The sequence below is a fragment of the Thunnus maccoyii genome, chromosome 13 (assembly GCF_910596095.1).
Source record: "Thunnus maccoyii chromosome 13, fThuMac1.1, whole genome shotgun sequence".
Taxonomy (NCBI): Eukaryota; Metazoa; Chordata; class Actinopteri; order Scombriformes; family Scombridae; genus Thunnus; species Thunnus maccoyii.
Genome location: NC_056545.1, coordinates 29,299,131 through 29,319,151, shown reverse-complemented (window position 1 = coordinate 29,319,151; position 20,021 = coordinate 29,299,131). Strand labels below are relative to the sequence as shown.

The 20,021-nt window shown below is 40.3% G+C and overlaps 1 protein-coding gene across 2 annotated transcripts in view; it reads right to left on the bottom strand.

Annotated features, from left to right (window-relative positions):
- Positions 1 to 12,785, bottom strand: part of robo3 (roundabout, axon guidance receptor, homolog 3 (Drosophila)) — an 87,622-nt gene extending 74,837 nt beyond the window's left edge. For both annotated transcript variants that reach the window (XM_042431783.1, XM_042431784.1), the window contains exon 1: positions 12,212 to 12,785. In XM_042431783.1, the coding sequence (XP_042287717.1) occupies positions 12,212 to 12,278 (67 nt within the window). In that variant the 5' untranslated portion in view covers positions 12,279 to 12,785. The remainder of the gene's footprint in view (positions 1 to 12,211) is intronic.
- Positions 12,786 to 20,021: the final 7,236 nt, after the last annotated feature.

Below are 20,021 nucleotides of genomic sequence, written 5' to 3'. Positions count from 1 at the left end.
TCACAGTTATTTCTTTATTTCTTTCATTTTCAAGTAGAAATGCCAATTTGCTGGTTCCAGCTCGTTAAATGTGAGGATTTGCTGCTTTTTTCTTTGTTTTACATAACTTTAAATGGAATATCTGGGTTATGGATTGCTGATCAAACTGGCAGGTCTGGCAAACTGAGACAGAGCTTTTTCTCAATTTTCAAACATTTTACAGACAAAACATGTTACGCTATAGCCTTCACAGTCACCAATTCTCAGCTCAAGCCCATTCACACCTCCGAGTCTCCAAGTCATCATGGGAGATCAAACACACATTCAATCCACGTTTGCCGTATGACGTGATACTTTGTTGTTGTTGATGCAAGAGGTGTGAAATTGTACAAACGGCATTTATGTATATATAATTATATAATTCTTAATAGCTTTTTTTTTTTTTTTTTACAGTGTTTAGCTTTATAGAACTTCTTTGGTCATAATGAAAACCACTTTCAGGTATCTTTGCAATTGACAATTTGATATACAGCAGACTAGAAGATGATGCAAATATCTGTAATTATAGATTTTCTAATTGATTATAGTAACCCTGTACTATTAACATACTTATTACAGAAATGTGTGTTTACCCTTTTATACCAAAGATGCTTAGGGTCATGGACATAGGTCACATAAGTCATGCTGACACCCTGGGCCCTCGCTTCAATTTGAGGGTTATACAATATATGCATCTCCTAATACAAAATAATATACAAACGTGTTGATCGAGCTCTCTTGCTGTGTGATTATATGGCTGGTTGATCCAGCGCAGGAAAACACAACACTGTTTACTTTAATTAATGCCACTCAGCATGAACTTTCCCTGCCTACCTGCTGAATCCAATCTGACAGACTGAATCAAAAAGCTTTATATGATGAACTCTGTATACAGAATATATTTAAACATCAGGCCAAATGCATATACAGTGAATGACTGTCAAACAACTTCAAAGTCATTTTAACTGGGGGGGAAAAAGGACAAGGGGATAATAAAGCCTGACAGGGTGACAGAGAAATAGTGCGCAAAGCGAAAGTGCACAAAAAACGAATGAGAAAAATTGGAACAAAACAGCCACAGGGAGCACAAACTCCTGCTGCAATGTCCTTTCTATAATAGAGGATGGCAAAGTGCTGAGGCAGAACTTTTCCTCATCTAGTACAAGAACAAGTGGCTCGGTGTGTCCCGCTGATATAAAACAAGAACAGAGGACCACTGCCAAACATCTATAGTGAATCCTTCCCCAACCCCCAACTCCCCAGCCTTATTTCACCACGAACACAAGTAGGCTTTCATCCCTAAGCAGATTTACTTCCTCTGAAACAGCAAAAACATCAGAACAACAACCACTATCTCACACGTATCTTGACTTATATTGAAACGCTACAAAGAATGGAGGGAGGGGGGTTGAGGATATATTTGCATGTGGGGGTGAGACTGTTGACATCAGTCAAGACAATAAGAAAAGTGCAATCTTATGACTGTCTGCATAAACTTTAAAAAGGTCCCAAAATAGAGATATTTTAAAATAAATGTTGACTTTTTCCTGTTATGGCACAAAATTAGATCCCACATTAACAGTTGTCTTGACTGACAATGTAATGATCTTCCGCAGCTTCTTCTGACATGAGAATAGTTCCACTCCAATTATCCAGAAATTCTTCCCCGCTAAGAAGTCACAGGTCAAATGAGTGACTGTCAACGTGTTTCACGCATGTGATTAGAGATGTGCTCGTCATGCTGGCGCTGTAGACAAACAACCCTCACAGTTAATCATTAAAAAAGGAAACCTGAGGCTAAAATGAAATGAACGTAATTTAAAAAACAGCTGTATGGGTGGTGGAGAATGTTTTTGGAATATGAAGGGGCTGTGAAAAGTTCATTCCGACATCATTTTACTTGACAAGCTACTCGTTTTGCGTGACTGGCTGTTAAACTGTTTTCTGCACCTTCTGCAGCTCTGTATGTAAATATGCACTTACCCCTGTATGTTTCCCAGACTGCATTTGTCATACACTCAGACACTATTTTTCAAACACAGATGGTATAATGCTCAGATGATGGTCTGACTCATATAATAAATCTGTGAAGTGTACTCACTTTGTCAGATATTTGTACAAGGAATTTCTACAAGGATCTGTTTTGTGGTCAACACAAATCCTCACACTCACTTAGCAACTGTCTGAGGTAGAGGTCTTCCACTCTGGTTATGTGGAACTGAGACCCGACCTGGGACCTGAGTGGGATCGGCTCCTTTTACTGCCGCAGGTCTGTATGTCAATATGTCCAATACCCGAGTGGATCCGAACAGACCCCAGCGTAAGTGGTATCAGCTCTGATCATGTGGTACGGTGTGTTTTGAGTGAGAGGAGAATATGAACTGTGAAGTAAAAGGAAAAGGAGAACAAGGATGTAAAACCAACTGGAGCATCAGCTGTTTGCTCCTGTTTTATGCAAATAAGCTACAAAGATGAGAAAAAAGTTCTGACATAGGAACTAAAGCTGAACTTATTTTAGGAAAATCATCTGCAAGATTTATATTAAGTTAAATTAATTTTGGAATTTGAATCACAGATATTACATTTATTATTAATTATTATTAAATAAAATAAAGAGTAAATAGGTTAGAACATTGTCTTTTTGTCTGTCTATCACCCAGTTGGCTACAGAAGGTTTTATTGTTGGTAGCTACAGCAGGTGGAAAAGGATTTTTAGTTATTATATTATATGTTATAAATCTGTGTTTGAAGCATATAAACAAATCATTCATTTCTATGACTTTACATTCCTTCTTAGGGCATTATTATTATAATACTGCTGCTCTTTCCCACTGCAGCTGCTTGTTAACTGATGGCATCATGCTGCCAGCGTTTGTGTTTTCTCTCTGTTAAGGTCGACCGCATTTTGGATCAGGTCTGTTATGTTTGGGTCTATTAGGTCAGGTATGGCTGTGCTCAGGTCCCCCTCGGGTCCAGTCTCTCTTTTTTGAAAATGAATTAATGCATGCGCGGATAGGTTTTCCACGTGTCTGTTTCGGGTCGGGAAGACCTCTAAGCTCAAAGTCCTGCATGCTACCCACCTCCAAGCCAGCCCTACCAGCTCATAGAAGGTGTATGTGTCATCACACATAGGATCAAAAATATTCTGTTCACTGGGGCCCTGCAGGGAAAAGGACATAAAACACGGATGGCACTTCAGCTCTATCAAGTCTCCCACCCAGTCAGGGTGAGAAACGCCTTTCATTTCTACATGAAGGACTTGAAAGTAAATCAGAATACTGCAATATCTCAAAAAGCCTGCACTCCTTATCATTCTGTGGTGAGTTGTGGTATAAGGAAAGATTAAGCCATGCTCTGGCTTAGCAACTAAAATTAAGGCTAAGCTGAGCTAACTCCTAACACTGCACTCAAGATAACCACCCTCCCTTCCCAATTCTGCTTAAAAAAGACATAGCTCTTACTGGCTAAGAAAAGTCTTTTGAATTCCAGTTCAATAGCAATAAAGTACCTGCCAGTGGTGAACTGAAGGAGCTGTATAATCTTTACAGAGGAGACAGATGAATGGCTGGGGTGGAAGAAGTACTGAGATATTTTACTTGTTATACCAAAATGAAAAAAAATACTCTGTTCGAAGTAAAAGTCTGGTATTAAAAATCTTACTTAAGTAAAAGAACAGAAGTATTTGCAGGAAAAACATCTTAAAGTATCAAAAGTAAAAGTACTCACTATGCAAAATGGCCCCATTTAGATTGTTATATTTATCATATTATTGGAATATTAACACTGATTCATGATGTGTACACGTAAAGCAGCACTTTATTGTTGTCAAGGTAGAGCTAATTCTAGCTAACAACTACTGTTATAGTCTCTATAACAATACATGTTTTATAACTGATCACATGTTTTACACATAAAATATTAATCTGAAAAGAAACAAGTAACTATAGCTGTGAAATCAATGTAGTGGAGTAAAAACATTTTAGAAGTATAAAGTAGCATCAAATGGAAATACTCAACAAAAGTACAAGTATCTCAAAATTGTATGTTAGTAGGCTATAGTACTTGAGTAAATGTACTTAGTTATATCCCACCACTGGAGAGGGGGAGGATCAAAGAAAATTCAACAACTTTCCGATTCCTATCCCTCCCTCATCTGCAATTCTTTTTAGCAAGTCGGCTTCCCTCTTACAGAACTGGTTGTTTTACAGCTTTGTTGCCTCCTCCTCCTTCTCTCCATTCCCTCCAAAGCAACGAGAATTGATTTGCAAATGTGCATTCAAAGTTAAATTGGCAGCAGTGAGGGAGGCAGACTGGAGTGCTTTCTCTGCAGCCTCCTACTCTTTGACCCTGTGGGGACAACAAAATGAGGCACTTGCATGAGAATACAATGTGCCAGCCATAAAGAGAAAACCTCCTTAATTGAGCCTGTGTTGATGCTAAGCATCTAAATGGGCAGGGTCAACTTTGCGAAAGGAAATTGGGTGTTTTTATCATGTCTCTCTCGAGGCCATCAACAGCTTGGTGAGTAGAGGCTGAAGCAGCTTCTTTTTTGCTCTCCTCTTTGAGAAGTGGTGATCATGGAAATTGGGAGCAAAAAAGATGCAAAGTCCCACCGCGGTTCCAAAAAAAAAAAAAAAAAAAAAAGCCTTTTCCACACTGAAAACTCTGTTTCTTGCTCCCAGTATGGCCCCTTCCTCTGGTGAAGCAGCTGAAATGAGTTTTGGCTAGATGTTTTGGGCACATTGACAAGGCAAGAAGCAGCTTGTTGTGGATGGAGAGCGAACAGTAGCTTCTTTTCTGGTCCAACAGGAATAGACACATGAGCCTCACAGACCATTTTTTTTTTTACACAAAAAGTTCCTCATGGTAAAATAGTGCTGAGAGGCTTGGGAGTTGATTAAGCTTTGATTTAGTTCCAAGTGCACAGACAACTCTGAGGGGGCAGCAAAATGTCCTTTTACATGGATATTTTAGCTGTTTTACTTTGACTTTGAAATGCACTTTTCTTGCGTTTCTGCAGCAAACTGTCATATGAATAATCAAGTATTGACATCTGCAACATATCAAGTATTAACATCGATAATGCAGGGGATGGTTCAGCTAAAATATTCTTATATTTAAACATTCTGAAAACTTTAAATGCAACTTGGAGAAGCATTCAAAAAATAGCAATCCTAAGGACATAAATACAACCAGTCCAACATCCTTCAAATTATCACAAATCCTGCCAAGAGTTGTCAGTTTGAGTTCCAGTAGCCCGCCAGTAACAAGCATCGATTTTCTCCACTGACTTCACCGAGGGGGTTTTGGATCGGCTTTGAAAGAACAAGGGAGCAGCAACTGTATGCGGCGACTGTGCTCTTACTCTTTACTCAGTTTTGCTGTAAGTGTTCTGTGTGATGAGAGCGAGAGGAGACAAGAAGAAATAGAGGGGAAAATACTGGAGGGAAGGAAGTAAGAGGAGATATTACTTATTAGCTGCAGCCATGCTTCACAAGAGAGCAAAAAGAAGAAAAACATGAAGACTGAAAACCGTTTCATCGCGTTTTAGTCTCGAATAACGTGGATCGGATGATTTCTTATCACTAATTATCTATCCATTAGGGTTCGCCAGCGAAGGCGCAGTGTGTTTGCTCGCCCACTCATGCCGGGGAGGAAATCCTCCAGGGGCTCCATGATGATGATGACCACTGGTGTCCTAACACAGCTGCAGGGAAATGCCACAGCAGCATATTTCAAGATTAGCTCCTGATGTATCTGTGTTTGCTTACACACTCATACACTCAGGCTGAGTGCTATCTGCTCTTAGCTGCCTGACCACATAGATCCCACTCGTCAGACAGAGGGAGGAAGGGGTCGTGACAGAGACTTCCTGAACACTCGAAAGAAAAACAACCGAGATACTGTAAAAAAAATTGTTTGTAATTCTTGCATTAACTGATAATTAGAGTTGACAACCTATTACTGAGGGTAACGACATAAAAAGAAGGTCTAAAACCAAGCTAGACTGTAAGTTTTAGCTCATTTTCCATTCATGGGAAGACCTATCATTTGGGTTTTAGGGGTCAACAGTGAATGATGTCGGGGAGATCTGGAATATAGCGACCTACTCAGCTCAATGACACGCTGCTGCGAGTCCTTCTTTTTCAGCCGAATGATTCAGCACAGAGCGCTCGCACTAAATCTAAAGTTTCATTGATCTTTTTTCATGATGATACACTGCAGGCACTGTAAGGAGACTAGATTATCCTAGCGTAATATGAACGAGCTCTAGTCATATATGAAACACTGAATGTGTAATTGTAATAGAGAAAGATCCTTTTTTTTCATGAGTGTGATCACATAAGCATGAAAGAGGAAAGTGGATAAATGCACCTTTCACTCTTTGCTGAAAAGATGTCAAGGAACATTGGCTCTGACATATAATTAAGACATGAAGTGACGTAAGTGTGTGTGTGTGTGTGTGTGTGAGATTAATTCAAATCCAGCTGCCTGTCAACTGCTCTAAATGCCTCGAATGCTCTTGATTTTTGCAGTGAGTTGCACTTAAGAGATAACAAGTAGAGGAGACACTCTAATTGCCTCGTCACCCAAGTCACATTTCTTTAATAAGCTTTTCCCTTCAGGACGTCATACAGAGCCGTCAATCATCGAACGGAGCTGCAAGGGAGAACAAATAGCCAAAGACACTCTCTAAGTGAATCCTATCCACGAGTCACTTTTTGTGTATCAACACTCCCATCACAAAATAACAGGCACCCAGCAACTGTCACTTTTCACAAAGAGCTGTCCCTGTCACTTCTAAAGCCAGCCATTAAATTATAGACAGTGGCTGTCAAATTCCTTCCACTACAGCTACAGCATCACCTTGATACGCCAGTTTCCGAAAATGATCCACTGTCAGTTGGCACTTTCCCACACTGAGCTTTCAAGTGCCACCATCTCACAAATGCATCCAACCCGCCGACAAAGTCACAGCGAGCGGTGACAGCTTGCAGCTACGGCTTTCCTTTTTGACTCTGCTGCAGAGTTTTGTCGTGCACTCCGGAAAAAGTCTGTGGACAATAAAAAAATCCGGGTAAACACGACGATTTGAACCGACTGTCTCGCCAGTCGGACGTGATGAAAACCATGAGCTCTCGTTAGACGGGTGGTCAGACAGTGAAGAGACAAAAGGACAGGATGTTGGTTTTGTGTAAAAACAATGCAAAAAAACACTGCTGGGAAATCACCAGGATTATTCGGTTTGTGCAGAGTCAGTTGTTCAGCTACACACTCCGGTTTCTGCATCTCTGCACATATGATTAGAATAATATGTAATGGGATTAAGTAAAAGGAAAATAATTGTTTAATACTCACTGATTTCACTCAACATCAGCAATGAAACTCCATCCGAGTGTCTAATTCTATCACTCCTCAACTGAAACGATTAGCGACCAAACCGCTCTTAGCGTACATGCTCACTCCTGCAGTAGCCATGCAACCCATTTACAATGTTTTGTAAGACTGTAATGACTTAAAGATTGCATTTATATTGTACAGCAACATCTGTGTGGAAACCCATCTGGTTTGACATCTGGGAGTAAGTGCATGAAGATTTACTATTTAATGACTGTGATAATTATAGACTTTTACAAACCTCTGTTCATGTATTTGTGTCCAAACTGAGGTGAAATGCTTCCCCATTATCCTTTATAAATCATCCATGAACACAATATATGATGTAATACAATGTAAATGCGGTGTAATGTAGTGTGTGTAGGTCAGCTCACTTGTGTAATATTCTTCTCAGTTAATTTAATACCACATCTCTTACACATAGATACATAAAAGACGCCTTTGAAAGCATCGGAGACATTACGGATGCGTCCCATTTTTTGTGGGCAAAGAGGATGCAGGGAAGGAAGACGCCTCTGGAGATGGAGCTGGCAGATTGTTGAAGTCGGTGTTTGATGGGGACGTTTTGACACAGTGTGTGTATTTATGCGCATCACTTTTTTCAACCCCCCCCCCCATCACTTTAATCCTTCGCCAACGACAGAGAGGAATGTTCCTCCGTCTGGAGAACAAAGCGATTATGATTTTTTATACTTTACATGCAACATGAAACAACACCTGTACCACCTGTATTCTGCAATTAGTAGCTGGATTGTATTATCCTTTGTATTATCATTGTTGTGCGGCACCAAAATAGCCTCCACAAAGCAACACTGCCATGAGACTTCATTATAGTCAGACGTCAGCAGCCCGTGGCTCGCCTCCCTCCATGTCTATTTCAGTATTATGACCAGCAAGTGAGAGGTCAGCCTTCCTAAAACCACTGGAACTAATGTTGGGGGCTACCCATCTGTCTACAGCCTGAGGTGGGGGGCTCAGGCGGTATTGTGTCGGGCCCCTCGGGCGGTCACACTTGAGACCTTTAAGGAGAGGGGATAGCTGACTTGTCCTGTCAGCACCCACTGCTAAATACAGTTCCTGCGTAGTTTAGTCCGTTTTCTTTAATGCCCGATGGTGAAGTCTCCGGTGCCCCCATCGTGTGTTTATTTTGGCCCTCGGTGGCAGGAATGTGCAGGGTAGATATCAAGCATTTCCATTATTGGTCTGCAAATGGAGTTGTACAGTGTGAAAACAGCCCGCAGTTCCATTTGGAAAAGGGAAAGTGACGGGGCATGTTTTTTTTCCTTTCCATTTACCGCAGTTGAATGCACAAATACCTTGTTAATAATGCATCACGAGGCATCGTCAAACTGTTGTGTAATGAATATTTGGGACTTTGAAATTCTATTATCATGGGTTTACATAATGAGTGACTGTTCTATGACAAGCTTGCAGGAATTCAACTCCCATATTTTTTTGATGACTCATTTCTACGGCTAAATTTAGCAAGCCAGCAGCTGCGTTAAAAAAAAAAAAAAAAAGGCGGAAATAGGCAAGCTTCAAACAGCAATTTCAGTGCATGATTAACACTGCTGACTCTGTGACCACAGGAAGAGGATGTTTAGTTCCTTGCCCTCCCTCTTGAGTGTTATTTTGTTTTTATCAGCCCACGTAAATTAGGATCCGCTTGTACTTTTACTTGTACTTTTGCACTTTTTTATGATTTTCAGGAGATAGAGCTCATTTCAATGTATCATACCAAAGCTATTGACAACCTAATTGATCTCTAAAGAACAGATGGGCAGGCAGGTGGGGGAGGAGGAAAGTACGCTCTGTGTGTGAGTGTGTGTTTGTTCTCAAAAATGACTACAAAGGTGTCTCTGTTTCCTTTTTTTCTTGGCAGAAAAAAGGAGACATGTTGTCAATACGCCAATAGAAAAAGCCTGAGCCACTGTATGTTGCCTTGTTGTGCTGTTATGAGTCATCCACATTTCATACCATCACAAGTCAGTCACAACAATAATGTGGTGATGACTACATGACAAAGACTGTTAACTGGCTTAACTGGCTGCTTGTTAAAGACTATTTTCCAAATCAGATCCAGGTTAAAGGAAAGGTCCACAATTTTTCAAGTCTGTCTTAAAACAACAGTCAGTTGTCCATATGAACAGTGAAAGAGGTTTTCCTCGCTGTAATCATTCCTCCTGTTCATACTGGCTAAAAGATCCCCTTCAAATGTGCTTTCAATGTAAGTGAAAGTTAACTCATTGCCTTGTGGAATAATAAATAGTTCAAGTTAAGGGTTTCCAATTAATATGTAATCAAACAAACTGGATATTGATCACAGATAGTGAATGATCACCAGATCAGCCAAATTACTAACACGGACATTGTTTCTGGAAGAGATTATGTCATTTTTCAGTGTTATAACCACTAGAATATTCCATTCACCTCCATTGTATTGGGCCAGAGGAATAAATCTCAGAGGCAGATTTCTGAAATCCTGACTAATAGAACCAAATCTTTATGGCTATATACTACTGGCGGTGAGAGAGAAAATATGCTATTATATAATTTGGGTGAACTGACACACTTGATTTTTAGGATAAAAAAAAAAGTCTGATACTTGTATTCCAAGAAAAAAGACCATACAGTTACTGGAATATCTCTATGCAATCCCAGCAGCAGCTATAACTCCTGTCAAACTGTCCTTGACCAATCCATTAACGTCCTCCACTGCAATTCACTGTGGATGACAGCATCCCTTGAATGCTTCATGTGAAAACAGGCAACCGCCAGGAACCAGAGAAAGAACTTTAAACAATGAGACGTCTTGGTAATTGCACTATTTCAGCCACATTACACCCCACCGCACTTCCCTCCCTGAAGGAAATGGACTTGTAGACTCAGACTGTAATTACAGTGTGGGTATCAAGGTTTGGCACGGGCTATTTGATCTGGTTACTGGTCTGTTTGTGGACATTCATGAGACAACAAGGCAGCTGTCTTCTAGTCACTGCAGTAAAGAGCAAAGCAAACACATGGCCCGTTGACGGTCGTTGGGGAGAGCTGCCGGAGACCTCTGTGTTGACTGATGGTGACGGAGATGACTGACAAGAACAGTACAGACTCCAGTGTCACCTTACTGGCCAAACAGTCTGAGGAGCAGACCCCTGATATGCTACCCTGGCTCCACACGAAGGGGCCCCTCAGATGTGAAAGGGAAAGAGGAAGATGGGCAGCCAGGATGATTCTTAAGTTCATCCTATCACATCCTATAAAGCTCATTTTATCATATTTCTTCTCCTCACATATCCCTGCTTGTACTGATCTGAAGCTTATTCTCCCTTTAATCTAAGTAGCTCTGCATAACAGTGTCAGAATGTGACACAAATCTGAATTTAAATGTAAATTTCAATGAATAAAAAAAAAAAGTCTCATGGGTAAAAACAGTACAGACTGTTTTAGAAGTCACTGTGTGTTTTGCTAAAGTGAAAATAAGTAGCTTTAATCCAGCCTTTGTAGTCCCAGAGGAGCATCTGGAGTCACTGGAGGAGCACTTTCACAGATGCTGAGTTCATATGCTGTGGGTTCATAGCCAATGTTTACAGCCTTGTAAAAGGAGCCTCAGCAGTAGGGCCAGGCCTGAAGACACCACACTGTCACAAACTATAACATTGCACTTGCGTTGAAAAAATTGCTTTTGTACATCGCAGTCGGGGGTGTTTTTCTGTGTAGAACACAAAAACATAGGTATGCTGACAAAGAGCCTGCAGCCTACTGGTAGCAATTTTACCATTTATACATGTGTTATTGATGGAAGATCTGCGGAGCTGGCATCCAGTCTCATTTAAACAGGTTTTCATCATCTCAGAGGTGACTCAGTCTTCTCAGGCTGTTGGTGTGCCTGTAGTGGTAGCTTTCTCTCCTCATAGCTTAGTGTGAGAGGAACTCAAATTAAAGGCACTGTGTGCATATCAGTCATTAAAAAAGCAATTGGACAACAAAAGCCAGTGTGCTGCTTTGGACATGTGTATCTAGGGACTCAGTGGAGGCCAAAGCCAAGGAAACTAAGCTTCATATTACAGAATACATTTTTATTCACTATCCATGCCTACACAATACAAAACACAAATGCAATCAGATGGAAACTGTTTGACATTTATGATGCAGCATCTGGTGAAGGCTTTTATGCTCACAGAAAGCATACATTTTTTAGCATTGTTGTCAGCTGGGGGAACTCAAACCCCCAACCCTACCATGCTCAGAGACAACACACTGCATCAGTGCAGGGAAAACTGAATGGATCGTGCTGTTTCTGTCTCACAATTGCATTGTGCAGAGGATGTGTCTTCTCCTAATGGGCCTAATAATAGAGATAAATGAGCAGACTAGAATCACGACAAAGTCAGATTTCAGTGGGGAGCAGATGCTGGTGTGAATCCACGGTCCCATGGGCAAGACACACAGTAAAGCTGCATATGGGCTACTCTGATGTCTGCTGGTTTAAGTGGCCTTTTAAATGACATCATCCAAGAGGATTATTAATTTTTGCATATATAGAAATAAATGCAAGGGTTAAAATTGTTGGATCTATCAATTTACATGTTTTCAACCAGGGGCCCACAACATTATGTCAAGAGGAATCTCAGCAGATTTGTCTTATAACTTTAGTAGGACATATATGGAAAGGATGACATAGTATCGTGACTTTGCAGAAGAGTAATAATAATGAAATTAATTTCCTCTCATTTTTCTGAGGGACCCTCAGAAACATCACCCCAAAACAACCAGCTGAGTGCCTAATTAAACTTACCATATGCCAAAGTTCTGAGTGCAATCAAAACCAGTAGGGGAACCAAAGTCGGGCGGTACTCCATCATACACTCAGATTTTTCATAGGTGTTGCTCACAGTCCTCAGAAAAAGCAGTTTGTAAGACAAGCTGTCCAGCAGCAGTAATGTATCCAAACAGACGTGCAGAGGATTTCCAGTCTATGGGATGAAACCTCCGTAAACAGCATCAAACTCCACAGGCAGCATCTCAGCCGCTGTAGAATTAAATTATGAATTCAAACATCCCACAGTGTAACTTTCTCCCGCTCCAAAAGTCTGCGTCTAATCCCGCGGATAGTCCGAAGGAAAGCAAGCCGCAGGTGAAGAGAGGAGAGGCGGCTGTGAGTGGCAGAAGCGCCCGGTCAGTCCGGTTCTCTCCCGTTTTTACATCAATATCACAGAGGAGAAATGTTCACAACGGCTTCCTCTGAGAGAAAATGAGTCCAAAAGTATATAAAATCATCACGTTAAAAAGAAAACTCCACTTTGTTAAACACAGAGCTCCATCTCTTTCTATACCAACTGACTGTGCTCCGCTACTAGGGATGGATTACTCCAGCCTCCTCATCACTAAACAACACGCTGAAACAAACCACAGTCAAGTCACACATAGTGGGACTTAAGACTTCCGGTTCTACTTTCAAGATAAAAGTATGATTAGTCAACGTGTTGCAACGAATGCTTTTTTTCAACATATGTGTGATTTCCCAAACAGTGACTATCACAGCACCTATTCATCTCTGTAGGTCTGTGACAAATGGACCTTTTCTCTATCCAGGATGTCAAGCTCACCCGTAAACCCAGGTGATATTTCATATATATTTATCATTCTATAATGTCTATTACAAATATCAAGTCACTCATTAGTTAATGTATCACATAAAAGAACAATATTTATGAATTGATGAATTATATTTAATGTTTCATTAATTAAAAGTAATTAGAAGACTGCATGCAAGACTTTTTTAAATTATACTAATTCCACTTTTTGTAATTATGTCCTGCACTCATTGTTCATTGGTGTTGTCTCAAGTGTGACAAATGTTATAGTCTGGTGTAATTGTATATTGAAGGGACCCTCACCAAGCATCCGGTCTGGTCTTGGTTAATTGTGTCTGACTTCAACTCCCAGCATTACTCTCTTAAAGGGCCAGTGCACTTAGGAGCTCTCTCTCAGGACCTCTACTAAAAATGCTCTGGTGTCTCAAAGATGATCCTCTCAGAATACTTACAGTGACATAATATTTTTTTGTATTTAATTTAAAGAAGAAATAAACAATATAGTAAACAATATAGCACTCTTAATTTCAGGCTGCATACAGATTCTTAATTTCTTGGAGAAAGGGTGGATGCACAGTGGTCTCACAATCATTAAAATCATTATGTTTAGGCTGGAGCACAACCACATTTACAGAAATGTCACATATATTAGCTATGGTTTTCAACTTCAGTTTTAACCAGATAGACTGAATATTGCTGTATCATGCTATTTATTTATTTTAATGTGGCCACATGTTCATATCACTCTTGTGGCTAATTGTGGTTGAATGATCAACTTGGTCATAATGGATTAGATGGTAACTTTTCTTAAATGTTAAAGGTAACATCTTACAGAGACATGGATGACAAGATAAAACCATTACAATCATCAAAGCTACAGCAGCATTTTGCATTTTTGAACCATTAGGAGTTTTTTCATGACTTTCACAACATAACGTATAATGTGTTTTGCACTTATTGTGAGCGGTATCTGATGGCATCTGAGGCCTATTATAATCCTACAGATTCTACTTGGATTAAATCCATTTAGAAACAACCTTTTTTCATTGAAGTCACACTATTCCGTGTGGTGCAAATGTCAACATTTATCTCAAAGCTGTTATCTAACCACAGAGGCATGAATTATGTTGGCAATGGTATGAATCCAAATTCAAATTTGTCTCACATGTGCAAGACCTTTGATCGTGTCGACTGCGGTGCTATGTATACAAATCAGGCAATGGAAATGACTCAGGCACTAAGAGATACAAACAAACCTCACACACCACTGCAAAATGTCACTATTTATCTGAGCACAGGCTTTGCCTGCACTTGATGGAAAGCGAAAAGCAATATTACATGTGCCAGGAGATATGGCAAACTGCAGCCAATGAGACTTGACGTACCAAGAGCCACAATTCTGCAATGAAGCAATAAGGAATGATTGGATAGAGTGCTGTTGAGCTGAATAAATATTAGGGGTCAGACAGACCTAGTAAACACACAGCTCTTGACATTTATAGAAATGCATTGGATGGCGGTGGTATGCATCAAGCAGCGCATACTAAGATGAGATTTAGCATTTTCTGTCACACTGTTGGGTGAAAAAAAAAAAAAACTTCCTCATCACTAAAGTCACAGACCGCATTCTACAGGGCTGAGAATAAATACTGTCTTTTTGGGTTCACAGATGCAAAGAGAACCAAGCAGTCCTAAACACCCCTGATATTTCTTTCATGTTTTATGCATGTACATGTTTAATTTAATTGCAGGAACTGATTAATTGAGCATCGCTCTGTGATTGAATAAAACATGATGAGGCCCTCCACTAAATGCATTTCCGTTCGCCTGTGACTGATGCTGCTACTTTGGTGCCTTCGTCAAACATTTGGCGTAGCTGTCAGTGGAATCAAGCACTCCATGAATTTAGACTAATTATCCACATTAGGTGCTGAATTACAACGACAGCCCATCAGTGTGGTTTGGTGCTGTGCAGCATACTTGCAGCTGAGCCATAGATCATAGAATTATGCCCTCTCCACACACACACACACACACACACACACACACAAAGGCCTGGTTTCATGAAATGATTTTTGCTATTAATTTGAATGTATTGTAAAGTCCTTTAGAGTTGGCTTTTGGGAAATGCCAGCATTAAAATATTTCCTGGCAGGTCTATGAAAAGACAACTTCTGTGATCTAGGATCTCATTAATGCAAAAGGTTTGAGTGGTCAGTGAGTTTTTCTTTCCCTACCACAGTACCTCATCTTTTATACATCAATGTTTGAAGAAAGTCATTGGAATTAACATATAACAAATCAAACTATAACAGAGGAGTTGGAAGATCCATTTTTTTTTGCTAAAACAATGTCAGGAACATCTGTGTTCACCAGCTGAATGATTTAACAACATTTTCTGTTCATCATTAAAAGACCATTTTGCTGATTTTCAACCTTATCTGTTGCTGTAATTAAGGATGTAGTGTGAAAAAGGTCTGCAGTTGTTGCCGATGTTCTCTGTGTCTCTGGGGTGCAGCTGTAAAATCTGTTGTTCTTCTGGCACCGGCGCCGTCATTTGACGTGTACAGTGACATAGTTGTGGGTAAGGAAGAACTACAAGCTATTTTAGCTTGGATTTCTAGTCTCTGCCTCTGGGTGGCCAGGGGGCGTGCTCTAGATATCATTCAAAAACAAAACTTCCCTCTCTTCAATTGTAATTATTGCAAATTAGCTACGTTTCCAACAGCAAAAATAGCATCTCAAAATATGAGTAAAGAGGATGTTGTGGATGAGGATACATTTTACAGTGTTTTGTGACTCAGATATTCAGCTGTATTTATTCGAGTCATACAGGTAAACAGCTGAAGAAATGCAGTGGTGAGATGCTGAGGCTGAAGCTGCGGGTTTTGGAAGGATTTGGGGGAATGGGCGTTAGGAGCTCCTGGTACATGTAGGTACTGCTGGCACAGCTCCATGAGCAGGAAAACTCAGCTTTCTTGGTCAATATAGCACTCATGAGGAATTTACTGCTTCAGTTGACTACATTTACCATCAACACTGACTGAAAATCCACATAAAACGTGGCAAAATTTCCCTTTAATTACCACGGATCCACAGAGACAGTCCAAATTGAAGATGAAATGAGCAAGGATCAAAAAAACGTCTCATCATTTTCAGGAAAAACTTTGTGTTCTTTGTGTAATGCATTAGGCAGCTGGCTTTCGGCTCGTAAATAAACTAATGACTTTAAGTGAATTGAGACTATAGTGTATGCCTGACCTCTTGATTGCCTATTTGTTTTGGCTGAGGCTGTGCTTCCACTACAAGCAATTTCATTATTCTACACTGTTTAGAGTTGATTAAATGCCTTCATAAAAAGAAAAAGCAATATCAAGTGTCCATTTTCCCCCCCCCCTCAGAAATCAAACCTCAATTGCCAAGAAGACCGACTGAGCAGCTCAGAATGTCATTTCAACTTATTACACACATCTCACCTTGCATATGAGCTACAAAAATAATTAGGGCAACCAAATGAGTGCAGAAGTGTTATTAAGATGAGATGAGACAGGCTGCACTTTGTATAACAGCATAGTTATTTTGTTGTTTTCCATTTGTCTAATACTCCCCATGCAGAAGCCAAGCTATGATTGCTCTATCATTTTAAGGAGAATGAATGTCCAGCATGATGGATTTCTCAGAGAGCATTTTTAAAATATGAGGAAGCTTCCAGTAAGTCTGAAAATAAAACCAATTCATGAACAACTGTCTTTCTATTTGCTAGATCCTTTTCCTGTCACTAAATAACAGCAATATTTCCAGTCTAGGGATACATATAGATGTGACTCACCTCCTCACCTCTAAAGGAGGAATAATACGTGACCTCAGAGGTATTCATTAAATGAGAAAGGACATGGTTCAGTTGTTCATACTTCATTTCTTTGTGGGTTAGAGAAAGCCTCTAATTTAGTGTATAGATGATTAGTGGCGTATCTGTTCTCTCCCGCAGGATGAACACTGACCATCCGGCAGGAATACAAGAGGCTCCATTTTTATTGCTGTTTAAACCTTTTTTTTGGCAACAAATGTCATATACTGTGAGTTGAGGTAGCGTCACTATGCAGATGTCACCCCAGGCACACTAACATTACGCTCTTAAATAGTGTAAAGTGGTGCCGAATAGAAGAAACATGTAGAATTGACTGAAACGAGAAATGCTGTTTGGCAAATGTGAATGTAAAAATATATCCTCAAAACACCCATAAATGTAAATTCATGGTGTGAAGAGGGAATGTGGACGGAACTGCATGTACCAAACTTTACAATAAAATAGCCCCAAATCTCAAAAAGCAACAGGAGGAAGGCGAATAAGTTTCCTTTGTCCTTAGCACACCATATGAAATTATTTACATGGTCAACATTCTTTGCCAGAAACACTTCCTTCCTGGGTAGAAATCACCATTAACATGTATTAACAAGAGCGATGGGAGCTCTGATATTGCTGGGAGTATTCAAGGGGTAATTTTGCATGCTTATAATGAGAGCTGATAAAAGTTGAGTAGGGGAAAGTCTTTATCCTTCCCTCTCTCTCTCCTGTGTGAATAACGTCTTTTCTTGTCTCTTGTCCTGTGCATGTGAATGGTGTGATGCGAGTCTCCCCTGTGTGCATGTGTAGTCTGTCCTCCTGCCAGGTCTCCATGGTGATGGAGATCGCGTGGCTCAGGTCCTATTCTGTTCTGGTGGCACCTGGAAACTGCTTATTGTCCTCTTCATCACATTCTTCATATATATAAATATAAATCTATTGTGTACACACAACATCTATTGCATGTCTGTCGGTGCTCTGTTGCTCTGTAGCGTTTTTTTCCCCTTCAAAAGGGTTTTATAGAGAGTTATTCAAATTGAGGGTCTAAGGACAGAAGATGTTGTAATGCTGTACAGACTATGAAACCCCTTGAAGCAAATTTGTGATTTGTGACATAAGGGCTTTACGAATAAAATTGACTCGAGTTAACTTGACACAGGTATTGTATGTGCGCCCACAGCTGTTGATGTCAAAGATTAGCTTATTGTGAATTCATTTAAGTGCACACAATAAAATGCGCAAATGCATAAAATATTGCCTTTTAGCTGCTCCAACCTTGAGCTCCCATTTAAACCCCAAACACTGTTTGTTCAACAGTGAATGTTCATCTTTAAAGTAGCTTTGCAATACCCGCATGGCTGAGCATGATGAAATGTTTATTATGGGGTTATAGCTACTGCAACACCACTGCCAAAGAGTGAGGCAGAAAATAACTGTATTAAGATAGCATCAAAGGCATACTGTGCAGTAAGCACCCTGTACAGTTTGAAAGTCACATGCAGCCTAATGCATGTGTCCCTATATCTGATGATGCAGCGGAGCATGAATAACAACTCATTAGGACTATTGCTTGTAATCTTGGGAGGCTGACCTGTTCTTGGTGAGAACACAAGCACTGTATGCAGAATATCACCTGTATCTATAGCTTGGAATTTGAACCTATGCCAGTTTACCCCTCCATTACTAGTAATGAGACCCCTATATGTCTGCACCTTTTTTGACCCATTGCTGGTAATGGGTGGACGGGCCCTTTAAGAGGCTCCACTGAATGGATTCTATTATAGATTAATTGATTAAGAGGGTGGCGCTCTGAGATGACAATATATCTCTTTATTGATCTGCCTTTCAATGAGATTGGCTGTTACCCAACCTCCCTGAGGGATGGTGAGAGAAAGAAGGAAAAAAATAAGAGGGGGAGAAGGTAAAGCAGGGCTGCATTTGAGGGGGCAACTAATTTCCTGTTTCTCTCGCTGGCTTTCCTCAGCCTGGATTCAGTCCCACAGTATGAGTAAAAGGAAATACGAGCAATTCAGGCTAGAGTTCGCTGGCGCACACACACATATATCATCTCATTTCTCCCCGTTTCCTTCACACTCTCTCCTCCCGTCTCATTATATAAGAATCCTTCTCTCCCTGGCTCCCTGGCTCCCCCTTCTTCTCGGAGACCTCTTTGTCTTTGCCGTTTCTCCATAATGAGGGGCCCCCTATTAATTTTGAGGCTGTGAAGCGAGACGCAACCCCCCCACCCACACACACACACACACACACACACACACGCACGCTCTGCAAATCTACAAATTGATATGGGTATATGGAGACAGAGTGGGCTGGGGCGTCCCTGTCTGTTTGCCACCACGCATCATGATGAGAAGGGCAGATTGGAGTGTCAAAGGCGACATTAACCTCTTGTCTATCTACTGGGGTTTAACCATTCAACTGGTTTCATATACTGATTGTATTTTGTAATGAGTTGGGATTAGGTTTGGCACACACACTGTAAGCTCTATGGATCTCTCTGTGAAGACAGCAGTTGAGTGGGTTGCCAATAATGGAAATTGGTTATGAAAGGAGACTAAATGGGAGATAAAAGCGGCTGTTTTGGATGTATAACCACAATTTTGCATTTTATAACTTGGTTGTCTTTTGTCTTTGTGAGATGATGGAGACATGAGGGAATCCTAAATGTGTTTTCACTGACACTGAGCCAGAGGAGCTCCAGTACATCTTGAATAATTGTTCACTTGGGTTTGTTTTTGGTAACAGTAATGGCTGAGGTAGGACAGATGGTATGTTCTTGATATGGTTTTCATGTTCAAACACTAATTTCCTGACCAGTGGTCTGTCTTAAAATAATAGTCAGGTGTCCATATGAACACTGAAATAAGTTTTGCTTGCTGTTATCATTCCTTTGGTTCATACTGGCCATGAAAAGATCCCTTCTTAATGTGCTTTCATTGTAAGTGATGGGGAACACAATCCACAGACCTCATTTTGTACAAAAATATATCCAAAAGTTTATCCAAAGCTAATATGAGAGGTTGGATGGGTCAGCAAAATGTTGGACTTTGTCACCAGAGACTGCTGTTCACTTCGGAGTTCCTAAGTCAACGTTGGTTTCTTTTATCTATTGTCACACTCATCCCTAATCTTAACCAAGTATTTTTTGT